Here is a 12,233-nt window from a genome sequence, read left to right on the forward strand (position 1 = left end):
GTAGCAGAGCTGGGACTCGGGCCACCTGACTCCTCTTAATCATCACCTATAATGCTTGCTTCCGAACATCAAGAACACAAGGAAGGAATGGGGAGGAAGCAGGGAACTGTCAGTCAGGAGCACTGACCAAAAGAAGGCACGATCTCCATTGAAATGAGCCTGTTGCTTATGTAAACAGGTCGTCTCCAGAGCAATGGCAGGCGGTGTAGAGTTAAGTGGCCTTGGGAGAAGACCTAAGTGAAGGAGAATTTAAAAGAAGGACTGTCCCAGATTCTAGGTAAGGCTATTGCTAAAAGACACAGGATGATCCCATCATCCCTAGTGAAGCTGGTAGGAAGCCACCAGAATGAGCCAATCGAGCTAATAAATCCAGCAGACAGCTGCAGAGCCTGAGAAGCGGGTTCCGAACTTCACTGTATATCTAGAACATCTGGGGCACTTGTTAAAAGAAAAATCTGATTCAGTAGGTCTGTGGCCGGACCCAAGAATCTGTATTAAAGCTTCCTACGTGATTCTCATTTGGTTCTCCCAAGAAGCACTGATAATGACCGTCAGAGTCTTGCCTCTTGGTTCTACCCACGTTTGTTTTTGCCTGGGAATTAAAATATGTCCATTTAAAAGAATGCCATTTCCTATCTATGCTTAACTTTTCAAAGTTCTGAACAAGTGCTGGAAAATTCTAATTTCTTTTAATGACCTTAACTTATAGGATTAAGTATCCTTCCATTTGAAATAGCTACCCTTTAACACACTTCTTTGCTACAGAAGTTTACATTTGTTTTCTGGACAGCCACTTCCTTCTGGAAACTTTCTGATCTTAGTGATGCTAGACTGTCCTGTTCTTGCCTGTCCAATGATGTTCCTTTCTACAGCTCTTGTTCCTTCTTTGGACGTGGTTTTTCAGGGGCTCAGACCTGGAGAACTGCTGCAGCAGAGTGAACGGGGCTTTGGCGGTCAGATAAATTTGAATCCCAGCTCATCACTTACTACAACTCATTTGCTTTACTTCTCTGAACTTCAGTTTCCTCAGCTGCAAAATAGGAAGGGATGATGACAGTTCCTACTTCACAGAGTTGTTAGCAGGAGGAAATGAAAGAACGTATGTAAATTACCTGGCACCTGCCTGACCCACATTGGTCTTCGGTAGGGTAGATGACGTTCCACCTTTGTGACAGTAGCTATGACCAACGTGCTTCTCGTGCAACCCTTTACCACAATTCCAATGTCTTAAATGAAAGCCTATTTAAATGTACACGCAAATGGTACACAGTTGCTTCAAACACAACACATGGAAAAGCTGGTGAAACACCGCTGCCTGCTCCCAACCTTTCCGATGTCCCTTTCTTCAGGGAGTGACACCACCACTGTCCTGGTCACTGAGGCATCCTTTTGCCTCATCCCTTCTCCTGATTCCTTAGGCCAAGTGCTATCCAACAGAAATCTCAACCATATATATGATTAAAAATTTTTCCAGTAGCCACATGAAAAAAGAGAAAAAAGTGAAATTTTGATATATTTAGATGGGTATGACCCAAATCAAAATGTAATCAATGTAAAAAATTGAGATGTTTTACTTTTTCGGGGGTACTATTTAGGAGCTCAGTGTGCATTTTACATGGCCAGCCCATCTTGATCTGGACTAGCCGCATTTCATGTGTTCACGAGTCACACTGGCTGCCTCATGGGGCAGTACAACCTTAGACTCTGGCACTTTCCAAAGTCTCTTGCTCCCCACACTTTGACAAATCCTCTGTTTTTATTTCTCCCCCATCTCCCTGCTTCTAGTGTACCTCCGTCGCGGCTCCCAGCACCTCAAGTTAGGGCCACTGTGTCAGCCCCATCACAAGACCCGTGTCTCTAACTTCCCTTTCTCCAGTCTCATCCATCCTGACTGCTGGGAGCTGAGATGTAGTGCCATCAACTCATTTCCCCTCTCACAAAAAAAAGGATTCCTCAAGACCCTAGGAAAAGTCCAAAGGGCTCAGTTTTGCAATCCAGTTCCTAACATTTCTGCCCCCGTCATAAAACTCATCATAAAGGCACCTGCTACCACACAGAACTTTGCCATGTCGCCAGACCCCAGGCTATGTGCCAATCCCTGTCAATACATTATCCTACTGAATTTGCACCGTGACCCCGTGAGATGGTTCTGTTCTCATCGCCATTTTACAAAGGAAGGAACCGAACCACAGAGAAGTTCAATCTGTGCCTCATGTCAAACACCCAGCAAGCTGCTTGGGCGGGGATGTGAGCCCGGGAGGTCTGACTGCAGAGGCCAGGCCCAGAACGTTCCTGTGGCGCTGCCATAGCTCCAGGGGGCTGCCAGTCCACTCCCTATTCTTCCATGGGCTGTGTTTATAAGTCTTATTGCAAGCATCTGTGCAAGTTCTCTCCCCGTTTCTCTGGGCCTGTTTAAATTCTCTCTTCTTTTAGGCCCTCGTTCACATCTTTATCTCTTCCAGAAAGGTCTCTCTACTTTTGCCTGCAGTGATGCGTCAAGCTCAAGGGTTCAAGGATCTCGAAGGGGCTGGCCCAGGTGTGAGGGGGGCAGCAGCAGCTGCCTGTGTCCTTCTGTGTCCTCCGTCTCAAGTACACATGTATAGCTATCATCACGCTCTCAAAGGGTGCGTGCATTTATTCCAGTGCTAATGGTATGTCAGTTCATGCTTGCTATTATGTAACTGACTTTGTATGTATGAATATTGTCTTCCCACTAAACTGTGAGAAGTTTAGCTCCACACTAATAGTACCCCAGTAACATATACTCATCCCTTACTATGTGCCAGGCACTGTATCAAATTCTCTACACCGTTACTCATTTACTATTATCTGCGACTGTAGGTGGTCAGATTTATCACACCTATCAAGACTGAAGCTCAAGACGGTTAAATAATTTGCACAAGATCAGATGGCTAGTAAGTGGTGGAGACAGGATTGGAACCCAGATCTCTCCTACTTCAAACCCTTAACCCTTAACCCTTAATATATCCATGCCATCTTCTCTCTCCTATTGACTAAATCAGAGACTGGGGCTTCAATAAACACTTGGGTAAGATTAAGATACAAGATGTAGCAACCAACAGATCAACCAGTGAACCTATCACCCTGGGGTGTTTGTGCCGGGTGTTTGTTTTCTTAGAAGTAGGATACACCCTGCTGCTTCTTCCCACAAGTATCCCACAAAATACTGACTATTCCAAGCCAAAGGTTACCCACCTGTTTGGCTCCCTTCACAGCTCTGAGAAGCCTCGGTGGAGTCCCTGGGACTCCAATGCCCTTGAGTGGGTCAGCTGCCGGCACTGTGCAGCACCCAGATTTGGAGGGCAATGTTGCTTTGCACCCCCATACTGTGCCCCGAACAGGCCTGCAGTCAGTGCAGGTGGGCCGTGGGGAGCAGCTCCATGATGGCCACCTGCACAGGTGCGGGACCCAGTCCCTCCTGCTTCGGCCAGGCCAGGATCCCGCAGAGCTATGTATTTACCATCGACAAGGAGGACGACCTTTAGAAACAAGGTTTACTCTCTCCCTCACATAGCAAGCCTGGCTGAGAAATTATTTGCTCCTATCTGCACGGCTGGCTTAAGGATAGCTGGAGATCTCGTCTGTCTATCCATGAGTGAATGAATAAACACACGTATGAATTCTACAGTTATTTAATATTCAACACAAAAGCCGACAGTTACAGAGTAATTTTTCTGTGCCAGGCACTGTGATATGGGCTTTACTTAAAGTTATTTATTTACTCTGAAAAAGAAATCACTTCTATTTCATTAGTTTTTAAATTTTAAAAGGATATGTAGATCTAGGAAAAATTTTAAACAGCTTTACCCAAAAGGTAGACAACAAAAACTCGCTGTCCTTCTACACTAGACTTCCCCAAGTGATCACTGTTAATCGGTTTCTCAGGTTTCCTTCTGAAGACAACCCCTGCATATACAAGCATGATTTTTTACATATCTTAAAAAATTTACATGTCTTAGAAAAATACAAACAGGAGCATGTCTGATGCATGGCTCTGTACCCTGTTTTTTTCTTTTAACACTCTCATCTGGAGATCACGGCGAAGTGGTATTATTAACCCACCCTCCCAATGAGGAAACCAAAGCTCTCTGGGATGCCTAGCGAGTAAGTGCCGGGGCCGAAGTGAACCCTGGTGTCCCTAACCATGGCCTGCAGGCCCTGTGTGGGGAGCTGGCTGGGGCTGGAAAGAATGATCGAGAAGCAGAAGACAAAACTCCTGCCTTAAAAGGGCTCCTTGTTTTGGGGGGCAAGCGACGCTACATGAAGTGAGAATGATTTCCGAACAACAGAAGAACAATCCCAGATACAGTTCCATGGCGCCCCGAGGTGCTAAGCACGTGCGAAGAGCAGCAGTCTCAGAGCAGGGAGCGGCCCCAGTGGGGAAGTCCTGAAGACTGGTGAGGCTCCACACCAGCAGACAGGAACATCATCCCTGGGAACGTCTTAGAGAGGAGGATTCTCAACCCCCCACCCCCAACCTCCTGATTCAGAAACTCTGGAGGTGGGGCCCCAAGCAGCCTGGAGTTTGAGAAGCCCCCCACATGCTCCCTCAAGCTAAAGAACCACTGCGCCGGAAGGAGAGGAGTTCTGAATTAGAACTTCTAAACAAGAGGAGAATCCAGCTGTTAAGTAAATCGACAGTTGGTCCATTTAAACCAAGCTTGGTCCACATTCCTGGCATTATCTGAGGACTAAACTGAGGCACACAGCCTTCACCTTGAGGAAGTTATTTCTGGCAAAGGAGAGAGGACTAGTCTGCCTAAGGAAGGAGGCAAACATTCCAAACTCCTACCTGTGCAATGTGGTCCGTGGCCCTTTTGATACCCACACCCAGAGGACTTGTCCCTTCCTTTCCACCTGTGTGACCAACTGGGAGTCCCTTCCATCAGCCTTCCCGGACCTGCTGCCACCTGACTAGCTGAGCAGGGTGGGAGGTGGTCTGCAACAGGGTTCCTTACCCAGGATGTTCTCCACAATGTAGCCGTTCTTCCCTCATTCCTGGTTTGCTGACAAAACAGAAGAACGGAGATATTTTGGATTCTGGTCATAAAGACCCAGCATCTTCTCCTCTTTAAGCAGAAGACATGCTTTGTGATACTGCTAAACAGACAGATGTTCACCCACTTGCCTGCAGTCCACTCCGACAAACGACCCAAACACCTACTGGGAGAGCTGACAGTGAGCAACAGGCAAATGCCGCTGCCTCCATTTCCGATGAGGAGGCAACCAGGTAGTCGTTCTTCTTGCTCTGAAGGTGCCAGCTGCCTGGAGGCACCGGAGGAGCAGAGTCAAGAGAGAAAGCGAAGAGAAGACCGGGAAGAGTGAGCAGCTCGTCACGGCCGGGGCTGTGCTGTGTAACAAACAAGGCACGTGGGCTACCAGACTGGTGATTAAAAGGCTTAGGAAGCCAACAGGATGGACAAAGTCTTCAAAAATGAGGAATAAAAAGCCAATAAAGCATGACAGATGTAAGCCTAAGGAGCTGGGGGAGAGGACGGTCAGCGGGCACTTGGGCAAGCACAGAGGTGCATGACGGATACATTTCTTAAATGAATCCATCCTTGAAGGGTAGGAACTGGGTAGGTGGTGGTGAAGGAGTGGGAAGCATTTCAGAATGGATACTGAGGGAGTACAGAGTGGGTTAAAGCTGACTGTTATGTGAATACGGGAGCCCCCAAAGGTTTCTGAGCAGAGGTGGCACGCATACGGAGCATCATCCGAAAAAGAACTGAATGCCCTTATGTTGGATGGACTAGAACTGGGAGACAGAGAAAGAAAAGATGGACTATTTCCACGGAAGGTCTAGGGGCGGGCAACAGGGTAAAGAGCCCAGGCTTTGGCTGTCACTTAGTGTTGCGTGATGTTGAATCAATGACTTAGCCTCCCTGAACTCCTAGGTTCTCTCTCTGTAAAACGGGACACCGAGTGCCTGCCTCACAGGACTGTGATGATTAAATGGGATCCTACAGAAAAGAGCCTGGCACAGGGAAACCACCCGGTGCTGTCTGTCTGTCTATCGATCATCATCATCATCATCATCATCACCAGGACTTCATCAAACAGAGGAAGGTGACTGGAATGCCAAGGAAGAGCTGGATACAAGAGGTAGGGAATGGAAGAATGAACAAGATGTCATTCTTGGGGCCGAACGGGGACTGACAGCCCAGAGGCGGTGGTTTGGCACTAGGCTTGGAGGGAGTGCCCGAGGAAAAGAGCAGCATGCATCTGGGGTCTTCCTCACATGGGCAAGGACAAGAAGGGCAGATGCAAAGGAGCAGAGAGGGAGGCTGGGGAAGCTGCCAGGACAGGGGACGCCAGACAGCTAGGGAGAGAGAGGGGTGTTGGGGAGGGAGGGCAGACGTTAATGCTATAGACATATGCTTAGCTAAAAATACATTATACCCAGAAAACATACTAGAAGAATATACTCTAGACTGTAGCTGTTGCTAGGGGTGAGAAGTGGAGGAACTTTCCTGTTGTTATGCACTCCTGCAGCGTGTACGTCTTTATTTTCTCGGTCTCACCAGCTAGGACTTCTATTGCATATCATACGCTTGCCAAGCATTGTTCTGAGAGCTTTACAGATATTCACTCACTTAATCCTCAAAATAATGCTATGAGGTGGTTACTAGTGCTTTCCCCAATTCAGGATGCAATGCGGAGGGGCTGGCACTCCCACCGCGGCAGCTGGTTCCAGAGTCTGTGCTCTCAAGCACATGTGATGTCTTTATGATGAAAAAATTTATATATAAATGAATCCCAGCATGTGTTATTCAGAAAACCAGGAGGAGGGGCAGTTATCAGTCACTTTATGGGGACAGACTGACCATAGCTTATGGGACTGGATGACGAAGGGGTTCCCGGGGTCCAATGATAAGGGGGGGCCAGAGAGAATGATGAATTCAGGAACTTGGGCAGTGAGCGTGGGGGACTATTTAGAGAAGCAGCAGTATGCTGAAGACAAGGAACTCAATGCGAACTTTGAGGGGTGGGAGGGCTGATTCGAGAGATGGCTGTCATCTGGGTGTTTTCAAAAGCAGAGGAGGAGCGCCGAGCAACAAGGAGAGTGTGAAGACGCCAGAGAGGTTAACTGAGGGCCTGAGAGCACAGGCTCAGGTCGGAGCTCTGGGCTGAGAAAGGGAGGCCTGGAACACACAGAGGAGGAAAAGCAGGGGAGCGGGCACCCAGCAGCTCATGCCAGAAGACTTCTTACAGGTGAGGGACAAAGAGCCACCCTCCAGAGGTGCACGCAAACAACGCGGGCCAATCTCCCAGGCATCGCGCTGAGCAAAGAAAGCCGGGCATAGGAGCATGTGCCGTCTGATTCCACGTGCAGAAAGTTCAACACCAAAGAAATCTACGGCGATAGAAACTAGATGAGTGGAGGGGGGGAGAGGAGACGGATGAAGCAGGACTGGCCATGAGTACGGGGGCTGACTGCTGATGTCGGCTGACATGTACACGGGATGCCTTCTTTCTTGGTAGATGTTGGATAATTTCAAGAATTAAAAATTAAAAGTAGAACCCTATGATCCGAAATGCTTCACGGTCTATAACACAGTAATAATTAACGCTATAAGACAGGCTCTGTCATTAAAGAATGGAAGATAGGTTAATTATTATCTACCATTTCCTCCTGTGGATCACGATATAGCAAGTATGTCCAATGTCCACAGTGCAGAGGAAGCACTGGCCCTTTGTGGAGGCACAGGCAGGATGAAAGCAGCCATAATCCGGGCCCTCTGCCCATTTTGCACAGCACTCAGACCCTGGATCCCAGATGCCAAAGTTCAACCTGCCGGGAAGCACGGCTCCCTGAATTCACCCTCAAAACACAAAAGCCTGTGGTCCACATACCTACCACGGCTATGCTAAAAGACATCACAGGATACTTAATTTCTTTCTTCTTTCATCTCACCTTCTCCCATTAACTACAGCAGGAAACATGTCCTACCTCCTTTCAAACATGTCCGGACTTGATAAGTGCTTCGAGGAAAAGCAAAATCTACGAAATGCCTTGGTTGACCAGCGAGATGAACATTCTGTGCTGGCCTCATGGTTCAAAGTACTTGTTGTTTTGTAGGCAGGTTCCTGAAAATGTCAAAAATAGAAATACCACACGATCCAGTAATTCCACTCCTGGGTATTTACCCAAAGAAAACACAAACACTAATTTGAAAAGATACACGTGCCCCTATGTTTTCTGCAGCATTCTTTACAACAGCCAAGATATGGAAACAACCTAGATGCCCACAGAGATGAATGGATAAAGATGTTGTATATACATACAATGGAATATTATTTGGCCACAAAAAGAGAATGAAATCTTACCACGTGCAACAAGATGAAAGGACTCAGAGGATAGTCTGGTAAGTGAAAGAAGTGACTGGCCTTGGGAGCAAGTGACAGCTTTGTAATTTTTCCTCCTCATAATTCAGGAAACAAAAGGGACAACCTGGGCTGGGCACACAGCAGGAACTCAAGAAATACTTTACCAATGAAATGATGACCCAAGGGTCCCTGGCAGTGTCTTAGCTGAGTGGTAAGGCCTGAACCCAACGTATGAACATGGAAATGTCTGACAAATGGGATCATGTCACATTACAAAAGGATTCCTTCAGATAATACTTCTCCAGATGCGTTATCTACTGGACCAAGAGGCTTAGTCAGAGAAACTCATTGTTTAGCTTGGATTCTAATTAAATGTCAGTTAGGAACCATATGAAACATCTCAAAGTTCTAACACTTTACATGGCTGCTTCTGTGTCTTCAACGCAGTTCTGCTTGGTTTCCAAAATACAATACGAGTGTGTAAGCTGTCCTCCTTCCTGTATTTAGGAAAGGGAGAGTGGTACAGATTTGGTTTCAGGATACCTGTGATCCTGGGCTTCAAAAGCAGCTCCTTCTCTGGCATCTGGCCATGGTACACTTTTCCCCTTAAGGATGGATATAGCAAAGGAAAATTCTGCTGCTGCTTGCCCCAGGAAAGAAAGAAGTACCCCCAGAAGCTTCCATTGCTTGCCTCCGCCTGTGCAGGTCAAGGGCTTAATGTGGGGGGAGGGAGGGTCGATTCCCAAGGGTAATTCATTTCATGAGTGACCTTGGCCATAACGTACACTTTCAAGCAAATCCTAATAGTTCATACAGCAGTATTAATACCTTTTATTTATTCACGTATTTAACTGTAAAGTTCCGTAAACTTTTCTAACACTTAATGAATTCAGGGATTAAACTCCTGAGAGAGATCACAGATCAGCATGTAGTTGTCTGGCCAAATACGAGTTTCAGAGGATTGAGTTGATTCTATCAAAGGTTTGTCCCTGGGGTACTTTCCAAAGTGTGTGAGATTCTCTGGAACACTTTTAGGCACAGTGTAAGTCAAAATAAATGGCACGTGTTTATATTACACATACAAATTACAAGACTGATTTTAGTAGATTGAGTAAACAAATGCATCCAAGTCCTACAAACAGCCATCACCTGTCAGTGGCAACATTTATAAATGGACAGACTCTGCGATCAGATGACCACCAGAGGCCTGTGCCTCCCCTTACAAATGAAAACCACCCCGAGCTGAATTCTGGGGAAACACCCTTACGTGTCACGCATGCAGAAGCTGCCACAAATCTGTCGATCATTTCTGCCTTTCCCCAGTGTAGGCTCTGATGTTCTATTTCTAATGTGGTAAGCCTGATATAATCATAATGCTATTAAAAGACTGCAATTTATAAAGTGCTTCCTCCTATACCATCTATATTAGGGTTCAATTAATTACTGAATTGTATTCTAATTTCTCTTTCTGGACTTGTGTGAACCTCTTGAATATCGCTGCAAATTTATGCCATTAGTAAGTAACCTATTTTTGCAGATAATTGGGAAAATACGAATCCTTTTGCCTCATGAGACTCCTATTTCTTAGCCGCCTGTCAGGTGCTTCCCCTGTTAACATGTAGTGTATTTTCCCTTTAAACAATTGCACATGCTTCTTAAATGGAGGAAAGTATTGGTTTTTCCTCTCTTAAATAGAAGCCAGTCAGTGACATTTTCTTAGAAGCAATTATACCTGCACTTAAGAGGTAATGTGGAGCAGAATACAAAGTGACTAGAAGCTGGATTCCTAATAGGGCTGCCTTTCAGAATCCCCTGGGCAGCTCTTTCAGTGCACCCACATCCGAACCTCACTCCCAAACCTCCTGAATTAGAAGATCAGGGGTAGATCCTGGCAAAGGTGCATTCTGAGAAAGCTCTAGGCGATTTGGATCTGCACTCTGGAGATAGAGCCACAGGACTTGCACGTAGAGGGCTATTCAGGGACAACACCCGGGTCTCCGTGACTGCTCGGCCTGAATTAAGCTAGTGGCCTTGGACAAGTCACTTCCTCTTTCAGGGCCTTGCCTTCCACATCCTTAAAAAGGGAGAACAACAGAAGTGCTCTGTGCTGCTTCTTTGCATATTTATTTATTTTTTTAATTTTTGAATTTGAATGTAGTTAACACACAATGTTACATTACTTTTTGGTGTACAACATACTGATTCAAGGTCTCTATATATTATGCTCTGCTCACAAGCGCAGCTGCCCTCTGTCCCCATACAGCGTTGTTACCATATCATCAACCACATTCCCTATGCTGTGCCTTTTATTCCCGTAAATTATCTGTTCTAATAGCTGGAAGCCTGTACCTCCCACTGCCCCTTCCCCTCTTTTACCCCTCCTCTAACGCCCTTCCCTCCGGCAGCCATCAGTTTGTTTTCTGTATTGTAGGTCTGATTGGGCTTTTTATTTGTTGATTCATATTTTTTTTAGATTCCACATGGTCCTCCCTTCCCTACTCTTCACAATTACCCAAACCACTGGTTTAAGCTCTTAATATGGATGAATAACGCCCAGGGCAGGGACTGCACGGGCCACCAGCGTGAACTGGCTAGGTGACAGTAACAGCTGCATCCAGCGCCCTGGGAAGATCATGCGCGTGGTGGGAGGACGGTCAGTACAGAGCTGCTCCGGAAGCCCCCCAAACACATTACGATTGCAGAACCGGCCACTTGCAAATCAAGTGGGTCTGAAAGCTGGCAAGTATACAGGAGAGAAAATAGTGTCTATGGGCGTTTAAATATAAAGCCATGCCCACAAATACAGTAAGCTCGCTTTTAGCCAGAATGTTCTGGGAAAGGATATCAGAATAAACTGAAATTTCTGGTTGAGTTACCATGTGCAAGGCACACTGTCGCCAGTTTTCAGAGATAAGAGCGCAATACATACACAGCCCTGAACATAACTGATGGTTAAGAAGGCACTCCTGTGAAATTTCATGATTCTAGATAAAGCTGAAGAACTCTTTGAACAAGTCCATTTTTTTTTTTTTTTTTGCACTGACCCTGCTGGATGGTCCCACCCTCCTGACTCTGCCCCCAGTCCTCTCCTGGGTGCGTGTTCACATCCCTGATCATCCTGTCTCCCGGGCTGACATCTTCCCCTAAGTCCTCCAAGCTCAGGGTGCGGGAGGATTCTGCCTGAGCACCTGTTTTTCCTCGCTCCAATCTCCCTTTCATCTGCTGGCAAGGGCTGGCATGGGCTCTACATGCATATCTGGCCCGGGACCCCCACCCAGACAGCCTGTCTGTTCCTCGAACTCACCAGAGGTTGGACTCCCTGCTCTTTGACACAGGAGGCCCTCCTCTGAATTTGGCTTCTCAATCTCCCTGCTAATAAAACAGCCTTTATTCCAGTTATAGAGACTCAAGACTTTAGTTCTGAGACTACCCCCTTATTCCCTGACATCTGAAGAGGGGACCAGTCCTCACAGGTTCTATTTCCCGATCCACATTTCCCTCCCTGGTGGTCCTGCCACTAACCTTCTGGTCAGCCTCTTCCCTGATGTGTGTAGGAGATGATGGCAGCGGCCTTGCTGTTCTTGGTTTCCCTGAGTTCTCCCCCAGCAGCTGTCCACCTGTCAGATGGCTGGCGGAGGGCCAGTAATCCTAGATAATGGCAAAAGCTAATCAATGGAGAAGAGCTCTCGGGCTCAGCTGGAGGGTGGTTGGGAAAGAACAGCCCAGAGCACCACCTCGGAGCCATCCCCTCTCTCCCTGCTGTCACAGCCCCTAAAAGGCAGACCCTGCAAATTCCCAAGGCTCCTTGAAACACAGTATGAAACCACTGCTCCGAGCCATCCAAGATACTACAGCCAGACAAATCTTCTGACATTCAGCTC

The 12,233-nt window shown here is 46.9% G+C and overlaps 1 protein-coding gene across 14 annotated transcripts in view; it reads right to left on the reverse strand.

Moving 5' to 3' along the window:
* GNG12 (G protein subunit gamma 12) overlaps window positions 1-12,233 on the reverse strand; it is a 125,106-nt gene that overhangs the window by 12,366 nt on the left and 100,507 nt on the right. For 2 of the 14 annotated variants that reach the window (XM_034653666.1, XM_034653655.1), the window contains exon 3: window positions 4,980-5,027. The exons of 9 other annotated variants lie outside the window; for them this stretch is intronic. Coding sequence is in view for 2 of the 5 variants with exons in the window: in XM_034653655.1 (XP_034509546.1) it covers window positions 4,980-5,027 (48 nt within the window). In the remaining 3 variants the exon portion in view is untranslated. Of the gene's footprint in view, window positions 1-4,979; window positions 5,028-7,975; window positions 8,113-11,874; window positions 11,900-12,233 lie in introns of those variants that run through there. 3 more of the 14 variants (XM_034653658.1, XM_034653671.1, XM_034653668.1) reach the window with 3 other exon arrangements.

This window comes from Ailuropoda melanoleuca, chromosome 2 (assembly GCF_002007445.2).
Source record: "Ailuropoda melanoleuca isolate Jingjing chromosome 2, ASM200744v2, whole genome shotgun sequence".
NCBI classification, from domain to species: Eukaryota; Metazoa; Chordata; class Mammalia; order Carnivora; family Ursidae; genus Ailuropoda; species Ailuropoda melanoleuca.